This window comes from Danio rerio, chromosome 12, assembly GCF_049306965.1.
Source record: "Danio rerio strain Tuebingen ecotype United States chromosome 12, GRCz12tu, whole genome shotgun sequence".
Taxonomy (NCBI): Eukaryota; Metazoa; Chordata; class Actinopteri; order Cypriniformes; family Danionidae; genus Danio; species Danio rerio.
Window position 1 is genome coordinate 40715569 of NC_133187.1, and position 22721 is coordinate 40738289.

The following is a 22721-nucleotide window of genomic DNA, read 5'->3' on the forward strand; positions in this document are numbered from 1 at the left end:
CAAATAAACAAATACATAAATATAAATAAATAAAAAACAAGTTGATAAAATAAATATATAGATAAATGAATGTTAAAATAAATTAATTAATAACTGATGAAAATAAATAAATAATACATTTGAATTAAGTAAATAAATAAATAATAAACTAAATAATAAATAAATAAATAAATATAAATAAATAAATAAATAAAAAATTTATAAAATAAATATATAAAACAATAAAAATAAGTAAAATATATAAATAATAAAAATGTAATAAATAATAAATATAAATAAAGTAAACAAATAAATAATGAATTAAATAATAAATAAATAAAAATTAAATAAATGTAAATAAATGACAAATTAATAAAATTAATATATAAATAAATAAAAATAAGTAAAATAAATAAATAAGTAAAATAAATAATAAATACAAGTTTAAAAATTTATATTAAAATAAATATTAAAAAATAACAAATATAAATAAATAAAAAATTTATAAAATAAATATATAAATAAATAAAAAAAGTCAATTAATAAATAATAAATAAATAATAAAAATAATTTAAGTAAATAAATACATAATAAATTAAATAAAAAAATTTAAATATATATATATAAATAAATAAAAAAACAACTTATTAAAATACATATATAAATAAATAAAAATAAGTAAAATAAATTAATATTAAATATATTAAAAATCAATTTAAATTAAGTAAATAAAAAATAATAAATGAAAAATAAATAAATGCATGAATAATTAAAGAGTTGTACCTTTGTTTACCATGATGTAGTCCTCAAATATTGATTATAATTAAAATCTTTTATAATTTGCATTTTGTAAAATGTAAAATGCCATACAATTTAGCATAATCACTTAGTTTTTAAGTATTTATGTAAAAGTCAAAATAAGTCCTTTAATTTTCAATTAAATGCATTACACTCAATGATGTTTTGACAGTGTTTGATCCATATTTTTATTTTGTTTTACAAAATGTTAGTTGAAGCATCAGACACTTTCCTTGCATTTAAAATCTTTTTATTGAATATAAAAATAACTTCTGTAAATTGTATTTTAAATATATGTTTATTTTCTTTGATTAATGTGTGTTTAAAACATAATGGGAGGAGCCAATATAACAACTAACACAAACTAGCATTTTGCAACAATTAATAAACTTTGATAATGTAAAAAAAAAAATCACTTTACATTGAAAAAATGTATATCAAAATATTTTTTTGTATTTTTTACACCAATTTTGTTCTGAGCAAATAAATAAAAAAATTAAATTAATAAATTAATAAAAACAAATAAATAAAAAATTAATAAATAATAAAGTAAAAAAATGATAATAATTAAATAAATAATAAAAATAATTTAGTTAAATAAATACATAATAAATAAAATAATAAATAAATAAAAATGAAATATAAATATAAAAAACTAATTATTAAAATACATATATAAATAAATAACAATAAGTAAAATAAATAAATAAAAATCTATAAATAATAAATTTCAATTAAGATTAATTAATAAATAATAAATAAATAAAATAATAAATAAATAAAAATAAATAAATGCATAAATACAAAAATAAATAAATACATAAATGCATAAATAAGTAAGTAAGTAAGTGTCGTACTTTTGTTTACCTGCAGATCAAAGCAGTAACTAAATCAGTCTACTATCATCTCAAAAACATTGAATTAGATGCTTTGTTTCCAGTGAGGACCTGTTCAAACTTTTACCACCAGCAGGGTGGATTACTGTAATGGATTCCTCACTGGCCTTCCAATAAAGATAGTCAGACAGTTACAGCTCACCCAGAAACGCTGCTGCCAGGATTCTGACCAGAACCAGCAAATCAGAGCACATTACACCTGTCCTCAGGTCTTTATAATGGCTCCCAGTTACATTTAGATTTCAAAGTATTATAACTTGTCTATAAATTAGGGATGGGAAGATTAACCGATATGTATCGATACGCGGTCATGCGCGTGCACGATGCGAGTGCATCGGTTGAGCAGCAGAGGATGAATGAAATTTTGAAAGCAAATCGAGATGCATCGGTTTTTGCGAGATGCATCGGTTTTTCCGAGATACAGCTTATATTTTTAATATAGAATGTATTTTTTATTTATTAACAAGTGTTGTTAACCTGTTTTTGGCGCATAATTTAATCGACCTACATAAAGTAAGCCTTAGCAACGGATTTGCGGATGTGCACGAACTACAACTCAGTGTATCAGGTGTGCGGATGAAGCTAGTGGAGCGCCCTCAGAAAGCGAGAGAAGCAAAACAAACATTTTATTCCCCACTGAGTTTTAAATCTAAAGTATGGCAAGCAACATTATGGATTTAAGGATGGACGACATGACAGGACAGATGCAATCTGCAAAATGTGCCGCGCATCTGTAAAATACGCGGGCAGTCCGACTAATCTGAAATCTCACTTGAAGCGGCACCACGGTGTTGTTGTGAAAGCATCTTCCAGTGTTCCTGCATCGCCGGCTTTCGCACTGCTTCAACCAGCTCCAAAAGGGGTGAGAAAAGCATTGCAAGTTTTTTTTCCATGCGCAACAGTTCTGCTCGCTCTACGCCAATAACGAATGCTATTGCATTGTTCATCTGCAAAGATATTCAGCCTGGTGTCACGGAGAACGAAAGTTTTAAACACCTCCTCCTGTTAATTTTTATTTAATTATAATAATATTAATAATAATAATGATAAAAATAATGGGCGTCACGGTGGCACAGTGGGTAGTTTGACCACCTCACAGCAAGAAGATTGCTGGTTTGTTATATTTTTATTAGCCTGTTGTTTACAGTGACAGTGATGTTTCAAAGCAGCATAACACTGCTAGTTCACCACCTTAAGTTTTGAATAATCAGTGGCAAAATATATCTTTGTAAAACTTGTTTTCATAGTTGAAAAGTTAAATCACAATTCTTGTTGTGCAATGCTAAATTTATTTATGTTGAAAGAGTGCAAATATATACATTTATAATATATATTGCACTTATACATTCTGTTTATCTTGAAAATACTTAAATAATATGTGCTATAGGTTCTAAAATGGCCCTCTACTGTAAACTGACACTCTGGCTCTGAGAGAAAAGCCAGTTTGTAAAAAAAGTCTTGGTTTTGCTTGGTTAATAAATAATCAAACTCATTCAATGGCACAGCATCCTCTTTCACATCATCTCATAAACTTGATCTAATTAGTGCTGAAATATCGCATCGTATCGTGATATGGGTGTGAATCGTATCGTGTTGCATCGCAATATGTCACAAATGTATCGCTAATATATCGTATCGTATTCTTTGTATCGAGATACGTATCGGATCGGCATTATAGCTTAGATGCCCAACCCTACTATAAATCACTAAATGGCCTAGGACAGTGGTGTCCAAATTCAGTCCTGGAGGGCCGGTGTCCTGCATATTTTAGTTCCAACCCCAATTAAACATTCCTGAACAAGCTAATTAAACTCTTACTATACTAGGTTTCCAGGCAGGTGTGTTGGAGGAAGTTGGAGCTAAACATTGCAGGACACCGGCCCTCCAGGACCGAGTTTGGACACTCCTGGCCTAGGACCTCAATACATTACGGATATGCTCACTGAATACAAACCTAATAGATTGCAAAAATGAAATTCTGTCAAAACAGGGTGACTCCACCTTCAGCTAAATGCCTCCTCCTACCCCCCTTACTAGTAAACTATTAAATTAGTCAAAGCCTCTTTTTTTGATATAAAACTTCCTCACATAACTCTCATCTACAGTTATAGCTGGAGCTAATTTTGGAATCTCAGTTTTTTGTTAGTTTTTTTTGTCTCAAAAGTCTATCGTCAGAGAGAAATGCTTAATTCCATCCTGCAGGATCCCACACAAGCAGCCCACCTCTATTTATGATCTATTACAACCACAGCTGTGTTTTAATCAGCTGGACAGATCCCAGAATTCACCTCGCTTTGCTGCTAATCTTCACTCTATGGTTAATTGGTAACCCAATCCTCCAGAATGACTTGGATTGTCGCCCCCGTCGAGCGTGCCATTCTCTGTGCTCATTTAAATAACACCATATTGCTAATTGACTTCATGTCAGTGCATTAGCAGGCTGTTGCACAGACCCTGGCTGCTCTTTGCCGCCATTTAATATTTCACGACCACGCTTTTACCTTAGCGTGCTTCATTCATGCATGGCTTGTTTCGTTTTTGTACGAAATCTTTCATACGAGCTGATACGCTTGCTTGTTGCCGTTTTTCTCAAAGCCAATTCGATTGTTATTTCGGTATTGTGTTGAGTAATGATGCCTGAAGACTTATCGAGTTCTCATGTCACCTCTATGAACGTATGAATTAGTCAGTGGATGAACTAGTCGAGCAGTTATTGAACGCTCCTCTGTCCTTTATGCAGGTGGAAACCAAAGATGGCTTTTCCGAATAACCCACAGCCCAATAATAGAGCCTCTTTTACTCTTTCCTTTATGAAGGGAGACCTCAGTAACAGACGGCTGATCTGATTGTTGACCACAGACTCACACTAGCAATAGACAGCCATCTGATGAAAGATTTGAGTCTGTTTCTTTCTGGAAATGATTGTTTAAGATTTACAAGCTGAAATGTCACTAGTTTGATGCTGTTTCGTCATTCAAGATATGTTTGTAAGAGAGTTTTGAGTCATGTTTTAGTTGTTCTACATAATAATTCCACATTAACATGGCTGTACAAATGTAGAGTATAAATATAAATGGTCTTGTCGTCAAACCCAGTTGTAAGAGCAAGAAATAATGACTTCGAGTTGATTGTTTGGAAAAAGTGGCAGAAGGTAGATTTTTCTGCTGAATCATCTGTTGAACTGCATCCCAATCACCACAAATACTGCAGAAGACCTATTGGAACCGGCATGGACCCAAGATTCTGATAGAAATCAATCAAGTTTGGTGAAGGAAAAATCATGGTTTGGGGTTACATTCAGTATGGGCGTGCAAGAGATCTGCAGAGTGGATGGCAACATCAACAGCCTGAGGTATCAAGACATTTGTGCTGCCCATTACATTACAAACCACAAGAGGGCAAATTCTTCAGCGAGAAAGTGCTCCTTCTCATACGTCAACCTCCACATCAAAGTTCCTAAAAGCAAAGAAGGTGCTTCAGGATTGGTCAGCCCAGTCACCAGGTATGAACATTATTGAGAATGTCTGGGGTAAGATAGAGGAGGTGGCATTGAAGATGAAGAACAAGAACACTTTTTTTTGCAATTGCAGATAACTTTATTAATAAGTGATTTGAGTCATTGCAGAGTTCATGGGAGTCATACACAATATGAATTATTTTTTCCTTTATATTCTATACTGTACATTATTTCTGTTAAGTGACAAGACTTTTGTCTAAGCAAAGTCAGACTCTTCTAATTAAATAATTAAAAATAAAGGCATGATCATATTTTATTTTGGTAAAATAAGCTTAATCTAGAGGCCTTTGCCTTTCATAAAAGCCACTTCTGATACCAAATGATCTACTAGAAGTCATGTGAATATTTATTGTCCCTAAAACTTGGATAGGCGACAAGACTTTTGTCAGGTAGTGCATATAAACTACATTACAAGGTTATTTATATTTTTTGCTCTATATGTTGATTCATTTCATGTAGAGCACTTTGGTCAGGCTCGTGGCTGGTTTTAAATCTACTTTGTATGTAAATGAACTTGACCTTGATAATATAAAAAGTCACTGTTTGCTTCTTATTTTGTCTAATTGTCCCCCAGAACTTAATAATTATTAAATAATAAATAATATAAAATATTATTAAATTATATATATATATATATATATATATATATATATATATATATATATATATATATATATATATATATATATATATATATACATACATACATACATACATACATACATACAAACATACATATACTGTATGTGTATATATATATATATATATATATATATATATATATATATATATATATTTTTTTTTTATATATATATTATATATATATATATATATATATATATATATATATATATATATATATATATATATATATATATATATATATATATATATATGTTTCTTGAGCAGCAGATCAGTGTATTAGAATAAATTTAGAAAGATCTTGTTAAAAAGAAGAGCAAATATTGAGAAAATTCGGCTTTCAAATCACATGAATAAATTATATTTGAACATATTTTTTAAATGCAAATCATTTTCCATTCATTTTCCTTTGGCTTAGACTCTTTATTTATCAGGGGTTGCCAAAACAGAATGAACCCCCAACTTATCCAGCATATGTTTTATTCAGCAGATGCCCTTCCAGCTGCAACCCAGTACTGGCAATCACCCATATCCCATACTCTCTCACTTTCACACACATGCACTACGACCAAATTAGTTTATACTGCATGTCTTTGGATTATGGGGTAAACCGGTGCACCCACAGGAAACCCTTGCGAACACGGGGAGAACATGCAAACTCTACACAGAAATGCCAACTGAGCCATCCAAGGCTTGATTTAGCAACCTTTTTGCTGTGAGGTGACAGTTCTGTGAGCCACCATGCTGCCCCAAATAGAAAGCAAATTGAAAAAAAAAAAAAAGAATTCACAGTATTACAATTACTGTTTTTGTAAGTGTATCTTTGATGGAATAAATGCTTCCTAAATGAGAATGAATCTCTTAAACACACACACACACACACACACACACACACACACACACACACACACACACACACACACACACACACACACATACATATTTTTCCTTGTTTCTGATAATAAATAAATCACTAAACAGAACTTCTTACATTAGTTTCTGCTTTCATCTGGATGTCATCTGTACTTTATCCCTTAATGGACCGGTTGCTTAGAAGAAGTCGACAGTCTTATGGAAAGACATTGACGCCAGCTTGTCTTTCCCATTGGTCCTCATGGTTCATTGATTGTGAGGTTTATTTGCGCAGGTATGATTAAACCCAAGCACCCAGGGCAGGAGCTCTACTGAGAAAAGTAATTACAAGACCAGCAGAAGATGAATGTCTTCTAGCGTACAATGCAACCGATACGCCTGTTAGCTTTCATAACGAGACTCTGAGCTTTCTCATGTCTGACTGCCTAACTAGCTTATTAGAGAAAGTGTGTATTTAGAGATCTTCTGTCTGTGAGGTCAGTCGTCCTCCTACTGCCCATCTTGCCTGTTCTGAAGCACAGGGCAATTGTTAAAAGGGCGAAAGTAAAATATTGCATACAATATTTCAGAATAGAGGACTCATGATTCCATATTATGTTTTTATCTCATGTTTGTGAAAAGAATAAATATCACTTCCTGGAAAAAAATAAATTGATTGATAAAAATATCTCTTTCACAACATCTCATTTTTTCCTCCTTAGTAAATAACTTCATCTCAGATTGGCAAATGGCACACAGTAAACTCTGGTATCTTGTGTTTGGAGGCAGATTCTGATTGTAAATGATTGTGTGAGATGGATCTAAGAGGTAACTGTACAAATTAGTTTTGAAGATGGACTTGCAAAATATTTAAGAACATTTGAAATGGTGTGGGGTGGCACAGTGGGTAGGGCTGTCACCTCATAAAAGGAAGGTTGCTGGTTCGTGCCCTGGCTGGATCAGTTGGCATTTCTGTCTAGAGTTTGCATGTTCTCCCCATGTTGGCGTGACTTTCTTCTGGGTGTTCCGATTTCCAACACAAGTCCAAAGACATGCTCTATAGGTGGATTGGGTTGGCTAAATTGATCGTAGTGTATGCGTATGCATGTGAGAGTGTATGGGTGTTTCCCAGTGATGAGTTGCAGCTGGAAGTAAAACATATGCTGGATAAGTTGGTGGTTCATTCCGCTGTGGCGACCCCTGATGAATCGAGGGACTAAACTGACAAGAAAATGGATGAATGAGTGAAAATGTATGAGATGTGATCACTTATTTGTTAGTTAATCACATGGTCTGTTGAGGCAAAATCACAACTTTTTTTGCTGCACATTAAGGAATTGATTTGGGAAGAAGGCTTCTATCGTAGTTTATAGATGTACATAAAACTGAATAAAAATGTAGTTGTAGGTGCATACAATTTTTAGAATTGTGCATACAGTTTGAAAATTTATGCTCATCGTGAAGTTTTTATTTAGTGTTTTGTATGCAAAATAATAATAAAATTGCAAAAAAATAATTGGATTTTATAAATGTAATGTAATTAAAATATGTACCCACTGTTGAGTTTGCCTATATATATATATATATATATATATATATATATATATATATATTTTTTTTTTTTTTTTTTTTTTATTTATTTATTTTTTTTAACACTTTTATTGTTTTAGAAAGGTGTGATACATTCTTACTTAGTAACCAAATACCAATCAAAGAACTCCCGCCCCATCCCGACATTCAAAATAAAAATTAAAAATTAAAAAAAGAAAGGAATAGAATTAAAAAAAAATGCATTCTCATGCGAGGAAAGTAATACAAAAACAAATAAATAGAAAATAAAGATTAACTAAAATAAACTTAAAGATAACAATAAAAAGGGCAATTTTGTTAAAAATTAAAAATATATAAAAAATAAATACCATTAAAACATTGACATTTCAACATATACATTCCTGTGAAAGTATATTAAAGTTAGTCATTACAAACACAGTGTATTTTAACAGTCACATTGTTTGGGATTACTAAACAGTCAGTCCACTGTTATTTAAAAAATGAAGGAAGAAGTCCCAAATCTTGTAGAATATGTGCATTTTTTGTTTGATTGAATAAGTCAACCTTTCCATTGCTATACAGGAAGACATTTCCTTAATCCAGAGTGACAAAGATGGAGTATGAGTACTTTTCCAATGAATGGCAATCAGGCGCTTCGCATGTAATAGACACAGATTTATAAACTTCTGTTCATATGACTTCAGCGATAAGGCAGGTGGGAAAAGACCAAGGATACAGATTTTAGGGCAAACAGAGATTTCTTTACCAATAGTTTTAGAGACTACACCAATTATTTCTTTCCAAAAGAATTGCAAGTGCTCACATTGCCAAACACAATGGAACAGTGTGCCCTTGTAAGTCAAACATTTTCCACAAATGTCCAGAATATTTCTATTAAATTTATTTAACATTTCTGGTGTTATATATGTTCTCATTACCCAATTATATTGGATTAATTTAAAACGGGTATTGATTGATAATGTTTGCGCTTGAAGACAACTTTCTTCCCATTCATTTTCTGTAATATCTAGTTGAAAATCTTCAATCCAAGCCAGTCTTTTATGATTTGTAGTTTCTTTGGAAGCATTAACAAATTTGCTATATAGTGTAGAAATTTTGTATTTGGCATTGTGATCTTTAACTGCAATTTCTTCTAAACTACTTAGGGTCGGGCACTGATATGAATGATTTTTAGATCTTATAAAATTACGGATCTGAAGATACTTAAAACAATGAGACTGAGGAATTTTATATCTTTCCTTTAAGGTTTCAAAGGACATCGAGTTTGCCTATATTTGACCCAACATTGGGTTAATACAACCCCCTAAAATAGGTGGATGGAATCGTAGCTGTGTGTCTGCAAGTGTGTGACGTGGTAGTGTTGGGGGACTTGTATAACTGGAATGTTGTTGGAACTAACGAAAATGCAAATTTTGGAGCCAATTAAAAGACTGAGGTGTTGAATGATAACAAGGGCATAGAAAATTACTGGAAAAGACTACTTTTTGTTAAGAAATCAATACACTACATTTGTAAATCAGTTAACCAAGTTAACTGTAATCTAATGGAAAAATAATTTTGAATGTTCATTTTTTTGTGCTAGATATATAAGCAGTTTAGCATGCATAATTCAGTAAAGTCTCATTTCACATAACATTTATAGAAAAGTTATAATTCATTCATTCATTTTCTTTTCAGCTTAGTCCCTTTATTAGTCAGGGGTCGCCACAGTGTAATGAACCGCCAACTTATCCAGCACATGTTTTACTCAGTGGATGTCCCTCCAGCTACAACTCGACACTGGGAACCAACCACGCACTCTTGCACAAACTCACAAGCACTACAGCTAATTTTATTCAGTTTACCTACAGCGCGTGTCTTTGGATTGTGGGGGAAACCGGAGCACCCGGAGGAAATCCACGCAAACAAGGGGAGAACATGCAAACTCCACACAGAAATGTCAGCTGACCAACCCGGGGCTCGAACTAGCGACTTTCTTGCTGTGAGGTGACCCACTGCGCCACCGTCCTGCCAAAAGTTATAATACTTGTTCTTATTAAGACAAATCAACTGGAGAAGTATAGTGATAATTGTATATATAACAAAACCTAATTGTTTAAAGCAATCAGACTCATTGAAGAGATGTGGCCGGGGCTACATGTGCTTGCAGTGTTGTTTTCACAAATCCACTAGAGGGCGCTGTGTACATTTTTGACAATCTCAAATACCTTACTGGGGCATGTTTTCTTATCCATGTTATTTCTCGTAAATCCATCAGGGGCCACTTTGTATATTTCTGCCAATCACAACATTCTTGTCATGCGTATCCATGAGAGAAAACAGAGTTTCACTCTGCGTTTGGGGTTTTGTTTTACCTGGTTTCTTTAATCGTCCTCCTCCAGACTCAAATCCTGGTCTCATCCTGTCTGATCCACATTCCAAATATGGTGTCATAGGTTGCAGGCTACCGAACAAACATTCGGAGGTTAGCAGTCATCGGTATCACCCTGGATCATTTAATTTACACACAAAATGCAGCCATATGTACCCATGAGCACATATTTCCGAGTTTCAAAAAATGTAGCCCTGGGCACATTTTCGCAATGAGCCTGTGCTGCTTTAATGCAGGGGTGCTCAAACTTAGCCCTGGTGGGCCAGTGTCCTGCAAAGTTTAGTTACAACCCCAATCAGACACTCCCGGGCTAGCTAATCAAGCTTTTACTAGGCTTTCTAGAAACATCCGCGGAGGAGTTTTAAGGCAAGTTGGAGCTAAAATCTGTAGAGTTTGGACACCCCTGCTTTAATGTCATCCAAGATCATTTTATGAATCTTTTTCTAAGTATTAGTTGTGGCAGTGCTACCATTTTAAAAGAATCGTTTTCTCACCAATATCACACACACAAACACAACAATACACAACCCTAGTAACGACTGTAGGCCTTCATTATACACAATCTTCTTAGAAACATCTTCTAATAAAGCACACATGATATGTTGATGTACCTTTACCTTGTGGTTGTTTATGAGGGTTTTGTTTACGATGAGTGCTTTGAGCCATACGGTGCATGAGTTTATGTTATCTTAGCGTGCACACTGTGACAGCTGTAGAGTGGCAGTTTGGCCAGTCTTAATGTTCTTAAGATACCAGTGCCAGTATAGTTTACGTGGCACGAGAGAATGACGCACTGTAATCAGTATTGGGTCACTGATCATGTTCCACTCACCCGAAATGGTCCCTGCTCTTGATAAAGGGTGGTACTGTACACCTACTGTAAGTTCTCATGTGAAGCTGTAGTCGGACACAGGAGATGATGTGACAATGGTCTTATCATGGCTGTAAAGAGTTCAATTGCTTACATAAAGACTGTACTCATTCTTTTGTCACATGATAATGCCATTTAAAATAAATAATATTAAATAATGAATTTCACGTATAAATGTTTATTTATTTTCATTTATTCATTGTTTATATTTATTATTTATTTATAATGTAAGGCTTGTAGCATGTTATTTTTACTTTGGTAAATATCTTTTAGCTTTGGTAAATAAAATGTTTTTGTTTTGTTTTGTTTAAAGTCTCAAAATGGTTTCTTTACTCTAAAAGACATGCTAGGTTATGGAAAAATCCAAAAATAGGATTCCATTTTAGACATCCATTTTAATTGCATTTAAAGGGCACCTATGACGAAAATCATCTTTTGTAAGCTTTTTGGACAGAACTGTGTAGGTACAGTGTATCCACAGTCATATTGGGGTAATATAAACACAATAAGTCTCCTTTTTTAATTTCCTGACATTAAAATAAGATCCAAATCCCTCCCATTTTGAGGGCCTCCACAACGTGACGTAGGTTTTCCCACTCACTGAATTGATAGACAGCCACGTATTAAGATGTCTCAGTAATAAAGTGTATCATCATATCAACAAGACAGGACGTCTGCAAAGCAACTGGGAATAAAAGATATGTTCATCTCGTTGTGATCATCAATCATCATAAATTGTGATTAAGAATAAGTTTAAAATGTTTTTAAAATAATGCATGTTTGTAATGAATTACAGCGTTTTTACTGTCTGTATCACCACAGCCGCATGTCAGTACAATTATAGAAGAAGACGCTTCAATCTTGGTTTGTGAACATTAAATCAGGTTTATTTGGTACATTAACATAACAGATATCCATACAGCAGTGGATATTAACCCATATCCTGTCACATTTGCCGTGCAAAAACAGTGCAAAGTTAAGAGCGTGCGCTGTGTCTGTGTCCGCTGTGTGCCTGATCTCTGTAATGGCATTGTGTTTGACTCATCGTTGCAGTAAGGCTTCAGTTAACGCCATAACAAATACATAAAATACTCATTGGGAAAGTTTTTACTGAAGTGTTTCTCACAAACTTTACGTGAGATCTGCTTCCTTCATGTCTGTCACTGTGCAGTTTATCTGACGCAGCCGAGGTGGAGATTGAGGCACACTCTGACAGGCACAGTGGGCAGAGATCTACCATTAAAGGCACAAACAAAAACAACTGCATTGTGTTTAAAGCAGAAATGTAAAATATTCTGAAAGGTATACTAAATAATCTGATGGATGTTTTGAGCTGAAACTTTACAGACACATTCTGGAGACACAAAAGATTTATCTTAAATCTTGAAAAAGGGGTAAAAAAGGGGCCTTTTAAATGACATTATTTAACCTAACTGTTGAGTTTTGTCCAAGGTTAAATTACCCCGGCATTTTTGAGATTTTTATTGATGGAAAAATGCTGTAAATGTAAATATTGTTAAATATTATGATTATGCTTTCATTCATTCATTCATTTTCCTTCGGCTTAGTCCCATATTAATCAGGGGTCACCACATTGGAATGAACCGCCAACTATTTTGGCATATGTTTTGCGCAGCGCATGCACTTCCAGCTGCAACCCAGTTCTGGGAAACACTCACATTGACAAACACTCATACACTACTGCCAATTTATTTCATCCAGTTCACCTATAGTGCATGTCTTGTACTATGTCATCATAGTAGCAGCTTTTCATTCCTTCCAACAAACTGCCAATGCTTTTTGGCATGCAACAGTTGGTTTCATACAACTCTCTGCTGTTTTATAACGTTATCATTTGCTTATGTCATGTCAGTCAAAATTAAATAAACTTGTGAATGCTGAATCATTATTACATACAGAAATGTTGAACTAGTTGTCGAAATCTGTCAAGCAAATTTTATAACAATTTTTAAACCTTTTTTCCCCCGCAAAATATCTTTTTAATTGAACAATTTCATGAATGATTTACAGACCTGTGTATTTTGTAGATTCAGTTCCAATACTACAATATTGTTTACAGTTAAATAAATTAGAATTTAACTGTAAATTAAAGAGCAAATGCAGAAAAAGTGTGAAACATACATATTCAGTGTCTTGTACTCAGATATCTCACTAAATGCAGTGATGTCTAACTTTACTGTAGTTTTCAAATGGCTGTGCAAATAATATAGCGCTGTCTTGAGCATTTTCAGAAAGTGTCACCAAAATCTGACTTTTTTGCATTGGAAAAAATTAAAGTAAACCGTCAAAATGGAAACATGACAAAGTCTTTTGACCATCTTGTTCATAAACAATGGTGTCAGGACTTTTTATCTTGAAGACACTGACACTTTCATTGACATGAATACTTGCTTTTGAGGAATGAGCTCTCCAATTTGAGCAAGTGACACGCTTTTGCAGGTTATCAATTAGGTTTTGCAGTTTGCACTAATTGGTTTGAGAAATGCATTCACTGTTGTGCAAATGTAAATAGTTTTGTGAGAAATGCACCAAAGCCACTGAGAAAAACTGTATTTTGATTGTAATTTATGTCTACTAAATCAGAATTTTCAGCATGATTATTCCTGGTTACAGTATCTTATTATCACTTAGGAATTGTTATGCTAACATAATGCTCAATAAACTTACCAGTTATCAATGTTTGAAACATTTGCTTCATAAAACTGATACATTTTTTTGCCATGCAATTAGCAAAAAATATTAATAAACTTTATAAATAAACTTACAGACTGTAAACTTTTAATTATTAGTGCTTTTCTGCCTCGTTCTGTCTTGTTCCATTTAATAACCATGCATAACAAATAAATGACAGTACATTTCATCCATTCGATTGGAGAACTGCAATAAGTTAAGTATTTTTGTCATCTTTTTCCACCTCTATGTCTCTGTCGTTTGTGTCCTCACCCAATTTTTTTCTCCTTCATCTTAGTGTTTGCATTATAGAGCTCTATAATTGTCCTCTTTTAAAAGTCAGATCTCCTCTGCTGCATTTCAATCAAAAGGCTTCAAAGAGAACGACGTGTTTGTGTATTTGAATAGGTCGTTAGATAATCGGGGTGTGTTTTCTGACTTGAATGTTCGCTTGGCACTCTCTATAGCACTCTTTATCCAGCATGATTCAGCCTTGTGGTTATATTTGAACCATCAGAGCTGCCTATGGACTCATTTGAATACCACTGACCTCCAGAGTAGATGTAAAAAACCCAAGCTCACTGAAAATGCATTCCTCAGCCTAATTTTCTTTAAAAACGTATATAAAATACATTGCTCTGGGGATCTTTCATTGCACGTTTCTGATGACAAATTCATTAGAGGGAGCTGTCTACATTTTTGCAAATTTGAAATATGTTACTTTTGGTATGTTTTGTTGTACGTTTCAGATACAGATCTTTCTTTACACATCCATGAGGTCACAGATCACCCAGCAAACCACTGATCTAAACCCTTTCGTAAACCCAATCAATAGTTAGAGAAAAATGCATTTCAGCCGTATAGTATTAGCCGGATTTTACATTGCTTTTTTCTGTTTTGTGAAATTGTGCTTCACCAGACACAAACCACACCAGAAAAAGTTGTCTATAAGGAAATGCTTGATGGCAAACGTGTTTAATTACAAATCATAGACACAATTAAGTTGTTTTGTGATATTTATTTGCCGTTATGCAAAGAACTGAGCAAAAAATAATTCTTTATTCATCAATATGTTCCTGTAAATTAGGGATGCACTATATTAGAAAAGCATGACATTGCAATATTTTGTTTTTCTGCAGTTTATATTGCAATATACTGTATCTATACAATTTCATCAAATGACTTGAATTGAACTCTATTTGGAAATCATTTTGGTTCAATTGACCCTTCGCTAAGCCACACCCAAAAACCGCCACCCACCAATGGTGGCTTAGCAACTGTAGCTACACGCAGGGGCTCTGTCAAGCTTTCAAGCGAGTGCATATGGATTGTGCAAAACTGATACGCGGTATCCTTAAAGTTTGGACGGCATGGTAGAATCCTTTCCCTTTTCAAAACCTAAAAATGCCAGCGTGGATCAAGCTGTGTGAGGGGCGCTAAAGGAGCAGAGTTTGTTTTGTTTTGATATTCCTGACACAGTGATAGATGGCAATAACTCACACACCTCTTACCCTAAACAGATCTAAACTGTGTTTCCCACAAAAATACAAAGCAGGTTTTACAGCTGTCTTTTTTCTTTCTTTTTTTTTCTTTTTTGCTCGATATTATGAGCACTGCTCTGTTTAAGCCTTCGCCATAGTAATGTTAGTCATACTAATAGCGAATAGGTCAAAATGACATAAGTTATTGATCCGGCAAAAACGAATCTGCGAATCTGTTGCTAACTTTACTGAACTTTATATTTCCATCTATTTCAAGCTACAAATATTTGAAATTACAAATCAACAGAACAAAACCGAGATATGATCACAAACTGAGCACTTGCGATCAATATACTTTACCAGCAGCTGTTTTTCAGTCATTTATAAAGAGCACACAAGCATAATAACAGTGATAGGTAACTTACTGCACATTGTTATTGGTCAATGATTCTACTCTTCAGCACAAATCCATCAGTTTCCCCTTTCTAGCTGCTCTTTCTATGAATGAACTATGTAAAAGCACTGTCAATGCGTGTTTCCTTGTCGGTTAGTAACGCTATATTTCATTGAACAACAACTCATCCGTCAGGCTTTTTGGTTAAAAATTGAGAAATCTTGGTTTAATTTGTTATTATTAGATTATTTTTACATTTCACCTCTCCTGCTGAGCATGAGCTAAGCTGTTGAATGGGGTATGAGGCGGCTAGGCTAAGCTAGCTTCAATTTTGATTAAATTATTCTCTATTCGGTTGCCTATTATGTCGTGAATATACCCATGTAATGCTTACTGCAGTCCTTTTTTCTCTGGCTTTCTCGGATATCTCACCTGTTCGCCAAAAAAATAATAATATCCCTGGCAATGTCTGACACCGGCGTATACACATTGATAAAGCTGTGCCAGGCACGAAAGCTTGACAGGCGTAGCAACAGTAACTAAGGAGGGCGGGGCTTAGCGAAGAATCATTTTTTGCTATTAACAAATAATTAACTAAGACTTTTGCTTCGATAAGCTTCTAATTTTCTTCTTATTAATAGTTATGAAGGAAGTTTAGGTATTGAGTAGGGATGTAGAATAAGATCATGCAGAATATGCTCTAAGTACAAATAAGCAGCCAATATCTAGGCCCATCCGGAATCTGCGCGCGCAGAATTCCACAGATTTTCCGCAGATTTTTAGCCTATCATTAATTGTTTATTTACTTGAGGAAATGTGTGTAAATCTATAATTATTCAGTTTTTTAATTAATTACAGTAATATTATTTACTAATGTGAAAATGTTCATATGATTTATGTACAGTGCAGTTTGTACAGTAATATTTTCTGTGTTTTACTAGATATATTATATGACATAACTTGCTTTATTTACCAAATAAGTTGATTTCTTATTGGATTTGCATTTTAAACATTAAATAAAAGTTAAAAAATACTGTGTATATATATGTATATATATATATATATATATATATATATATATATATATATATATATACTGTGTATATATACTGTGTGTGTGTGTATATATATATATATATATATATATATGTATATATATATATATTTTTTTTTTATTATTTATTTATTTTTTTTTTATTTCACATATTAAGTTTTAGTTATGATGCTCCCAAAATAATTGCACAGAAATCAGCAGACTTTTACCAAATTCTCCGCAGAAATAGCAAAAAATGTCCGCAGATTCCGTCTGGCTTTACCAATATCTCAATCAAATGCATTATAATAAGCAACTAGTTAATAGAGAGAATTGTTCCCTCAAGTATCATCACATTTTCATTGATTGGGATGATTCTGTAGAGGAGTGAACCATGCATAAAATGTAATAAACTAATGAAAAGCTTAGATAAATATAACAAAGCAAAGATAAAAGTGAAATAAACAGTGCCTTGTAAATGTATAATAACTCTAAAGGCCTTCCTGTACAAAATAATTCAATAAAATTATTCATTAAACTTTATAAATTGTGCATTAATTTTTAATTAAATTATTTTTTAATTAAACATGCAAATTATTAACTTTCACTCCATTAGTGTAAAACTCTGCAGTGACCCTATAAATCTATACCCTTGCTCAACTAGAATCCCAACTCACTTCTGCACACATCGTGATATTGATGCGGAAACGTCAAATTGTCCAGCTCTTCTGTAATTATCATTTATTTTGAAAATGAACAAATTGTTCATATTGCTCCGCATTGTTCATTTTACCTAAAAACAGTCAAGTGTATGTTTAAATGTGTTTTTTGGCAGGGGTTTCAGCAGGCTTACTCATGTGTTTCCAATGGGCCTGTTGTGCACAAATGGAAGCTCATTTAGTTTTGGAGTCTTCCATCATGGTGTGCTTGCTTCTTTCTATTAGTCATATCTTTTATGTGGACCCATTAAGATTTTTCCATTCAGAGATGTTTTTGGGACACTCTGTGTCCCTGTAACCAAAGTAAATAGCCTGTGTAGTTAATGTGAAATGATGGCAAGCTGTGATGATCAGCAAACCCTATTGTCAGGGAGAGAGGAATAGGCTAAAATGGTTTAATGCTTTTGACATAGGTCATGCAGAGCATATATAAAAGATAAAACCAGACCATTTGAAACCTCAAGCATAGCTTATACACACACAAAAAATCCATAATATAGCAGTTTTCCGTATTTTGTGCTTCATGTTTTTATTTCCCTCGTTTATTTATACTTTTGAATTGCATTATGGGATCTGAAGTTTCTTCCAACAATATACTATTTCAAGCTACTAAATTGTCAATAAAAGTCACTTTGTTAAACTGTAGAGTTGACTTTTCAACAGCAAAATTCAACAGAGCAGAGATCAAGGTCCCATAATGCAATTCACAACCGAAAATAAATGAAAAACACTTGTGAATCACAAAATGGTTATTAACAGATATTTCCTTAAGAGTACTGTTGACCTTAACTCTTCCCTTGTGGACACATTTGGGCACAAATTTTTCAAGTGTGAATCCAAACTTATTTTGTATTTTCTTTCTTTGTATTTAAAATGTTTTTTTATTATCATTTGTATTTTTAAAACAGTATAAATAATAATAATAATAAAAACATTAGATTGAAGTATTTCCTATTAATTTTCCTATGGGATAAATTACAGTCTTGCTCTTAATTTTGTTAAATCAAGTCCTCTTTTGTGTGTGTGTGTGTGTGTGTGTGTGTGTGTGTGTGTGTGTGTGTGTGTGTGTGTGTGTGTGTGTGTGTGTGTAAGAGAACTATTAAAAATGTTATTAGGGAATACTAATATAAAACTACTATATATAAATAAAATATAATAAAAATATTATTTCAAAAAAAGGCTTGCTCTGGTAAACATCACTTGGGGGGACTAATAATTTTGTCATAAACTGTATCATTGTATATGGCAATATAGTAGGGGGTATGTAGATGGATGGGTTGGGTTAAATCAGGACAGTAGGAAAGTACATGACAGTAGGTAAAGATGGATGGATGGAGGGAGGGATGGATGGATGGATGGATGGATGGATGGATGGATGGATGGATGGATAGATAGATAGATAGATAGATAGATAGATAGATAGATGATAGATAGATAGATAGATAGATAGATAGATAGATAGATAGATAGATAGATAGATAGATAGATAGATAGATAGATAGATAGATAGATAGATAGATAGATAGATAGATAGATAGATAGATAGATAGATTGATTGATGGATGATACATAGATAGATGGATGGATGGATGGAAATATAGATTGATTGATTGATTGATTGATTGAGGGATGGATGGATGGATGGATGGATGGATGGATGGATGGATACATACATACATACATACATACATACATACATACATACATGCATACATACATACATGCATGCATGCATGCATGCATGCATGCATACAAACATACAAACAAACAAACATACAAACAAACATACAAACATACAAAAAATATTGCCCAGAAATGTATTTGGAGCCGATATCACAAAAAATGTAAACAGAACCTGTTTAAAACCAGATCCAATACTCCTTCTCACATTTTTTTCCTCTTTCTCATTGTCAGATGGTGGTGCTGTTGGACCCCATGGAGGATCCAGATGATATTCTTCGAGCTCATCGATCCAGAGAGAAGACTTATATGTTTGACGTGGCCTTCGATTATTCAGCCACGCAGGCAAGTTCGTTCTGTGTTTGTGTTGTGTGTGTTTGAAAGGGCAGAATGATTCAACCAAAGTTAAGATGCTTTGAAAGAGATCACTTTTGTGTGTCTGTTTTTTGTGTTTTTACTCTATGATAAATTATGTATAATCTGTGTTTGAATGGAAAAGTTAGAATGAAAGCTTCCCTGAAATACTCCAAAGGCTCAGTTATATGTGTTTTTGTGTGTGTTTTCTTTAGGACGAGGTGTACAGATACACCACTAAAGGCTTGATTGAAGGACTCATATCAGGGTACAACGCCACTGTTTTCGCCTACGGACCCACAGGTCAGTATAGATGTCTTTCTCACCTAACTAGAGGGATTTTATTTTGCTATACAGTATATTTCTGGGGTTTAAAGAGACATCTTTCTACTGAAGAAATGGAATGTTTATATGTTCAAAATATGTTATACAGATGCTATTTTTTTCTGTTTATAATGTTGCAGGAGTGTTTTATATTATACAACAAACTTTCCAATAAAAAAGTCTATACAGACGAAGACTTAATGAGGCCTCCTGTGAAATGTATTTATTTAATAAATGGTTCTGTCCTCAGTTATTCTCAAGTGCTGTTTAACAGAGAAAAGATTTATTGTATATGATATTTGTATTTATTTATTTATTCATATTTTGTTAGATTTTTGCTGGTTAATTAGGCAAGTCTCTGGACAATGGTGGATTGTTCTGTATAAATCACTAAACTAAAATATTTACTTAAAGGGGGTTGATAATATTGATGTTAGCAGTTTTTCAATATTTAAATTTTATTTCAAATTGTTTTATTTTATTTTAATGATTTGTTTTGTTTTCTTCAGATGTTAATATGCTATACAACAGTGGTCCCAACCTTTTTATCATCGCAAATCGGTCAACACTTGACAATTCCTCCACTGGGATTTTTCCCCTTAGCAAAGAAACTATTCAAAGACGTCTGTTTCTTACTCATTTTGCTGCTTGTGGGTTAAATTTGGGCGCTCAAGTGACCAAGATGTGTACAATAGTTTTTCCCAAATATTTATATTTTATTTATTTAAAATTTATTTAATTTTTTTAAATGTTATTGTTTTCTTCAGATGTTAATATAATGCGAAAAAAATGAAATGTTATAAAATATTTTTCTTAAATATTTATTTTTTATTTATTTAAATTATTTTATTTTATTTTATTTTATTTTATTTTATTTTATTTTATTTTATTTTATTGTTTTCTTCAGATGTTAATATGATGTAAATAAAATGTTATACAGTAGGTTTTCCCAAATATTTTAATTTAATTTAATTTAATTTAATTTAATTTAATTTAATTTAATTTAATTTAATTTAATTTAATTTAATTTAATTTAATTTAATCATTCATTTTCTTGTCGGCTTAGTCCCTTTATTAATCCAGGGTCGCCACAGCGGAATGAACCACCAATTTATCCAGCAAGTTTTTTACGCAGCGGATGCCCTTCCAGTAGCAACCCATCTCTGGGACACATCCACACTTACTCATTCACACACACTCATTCACACATACACTACGGACAATTTATCCTTCCCAATTCACCTGTACCACATGTCTTTGGACTGTGGGGGAAACGGAGCACCCAGAGGAAACCCACGCAAACGCAGGGAGAACATGCAAACTCCACACAGAAACCCTAACTGAGCCAAGGCTAGAACCAGCGACCTTCTTGCTGTGAGGCGACAGCACTACCTACCTGCACCACTGCGTCTGCTAATTTAATTTAATTTAATTTAATTTAATTTAATTTAATTTTATTTTATTTTATTTTATTTTATTTTATTTTATTTTATTTTATTTTATTTTTTAACAAATATAATAAAAATATTATTTAAAAGTTTAACAAGCTTAAATAAAAGCTTGTTCTGTTAAACATAATTTTGGAAATGTTTGAAAATAATTTACAATTTTACATGCTAATAAGTTTGTCTTCAACTGTATGTTCGTTTCCAAGAATATACAGTAGGGAGGTATGCAGATAAATTATATGGTAAAGTAAATCAAGACAGTAAAGCAGTACAGTAGGAAAGTACATGGTATTAGATGGATGGATGGATGGATGAGTGGCCCTATGGCCAATGTAGTAAAAATCACAGACAATCAGTTACGACTAGGGCACACAGATTAGCCTTATCCTGATCTTCTTTTCTGTTCTGTCAACAAAGTCGCCTGCACTGTTTCCACAAAAAGACTAATAGACCAACTATAGCACGCCACGCTTTATAGATGTTGGCATCTGTTTATAAATTCAGTATGTGTGTTCATGTCACTGTATTTCATCACGCCAATCAATAATGCATTATCATATTTCATCAAAACAAATCAATTAAAGGCCTGTTGTTGTGCTGCTTTGAAATGAATCACAGTTCATTCCTGGAAAGCAGATGTCTGTACCGGCCTGCACTAATCTGTCCTCGGAGTGACTCTTACTGACTGTTCCTGTTCCTGGCCGTGGCTATATAAAGCTTAGAGGGCGCAAAATCTGAGCTCAGCCTGACGGGGATAAAAGCTACCTGTAAACATTATGTTTCATTGACTGTGACTCATCTCACACCTGTGCCTTGTGTTTACTTTACGTCAGGCTGATGAGCATAGACTGTATGCTAATTGTTTACTATTATTTCACATTTTTCAGATTTATGAATCAGATTTCTGCAGGTAGGCTTGTTATAGAATTTTCAGGAAGATGTTATTCTAAATGCACGAAATAAAATACAGTTTTTTATTATTATTTAATTTAATTTAATTTAATTTAATTTAATTTAATTTTATTTTATTTTATTTTATTTTATTTTATTTTATTTTATTTTATTTTATTTTATTTTATTATTTTATTGAAATGTTAAA

General features: G+C 32.9%; 1 protein-coding gene across 4 annotated transcripts in view; it reads left to right on the forward strand.

Annotated features, from left to right (window-relative positions):
- Positions 1-22721, forward strand: part of kif19 (kinesin family member 19) — a 90060-nt gene that overhangs the window by 35436 nt on the left and 31903 nt on the right. For all 4 annotated transcript variants that reach the window (XR_012388150.1, XR_012388151.1, XM_005156403.6 and 1 more), the window contains exons 3-4: positions 19731-19841; positions 20066-20153. Coding sequence is in view for 2 of the 4 variants with exons in the window: in XM_005156403.6 (XP_005156460.1) it covers positions 19731-19841; positions 20066-20153 (199 nt within the window). In the remaining 2 variants the exon portion in view is untranslated. The remainder of the gene's footprint in view (positions 1-19730; positions 19842-20065; positions 20154-22721) is intronic.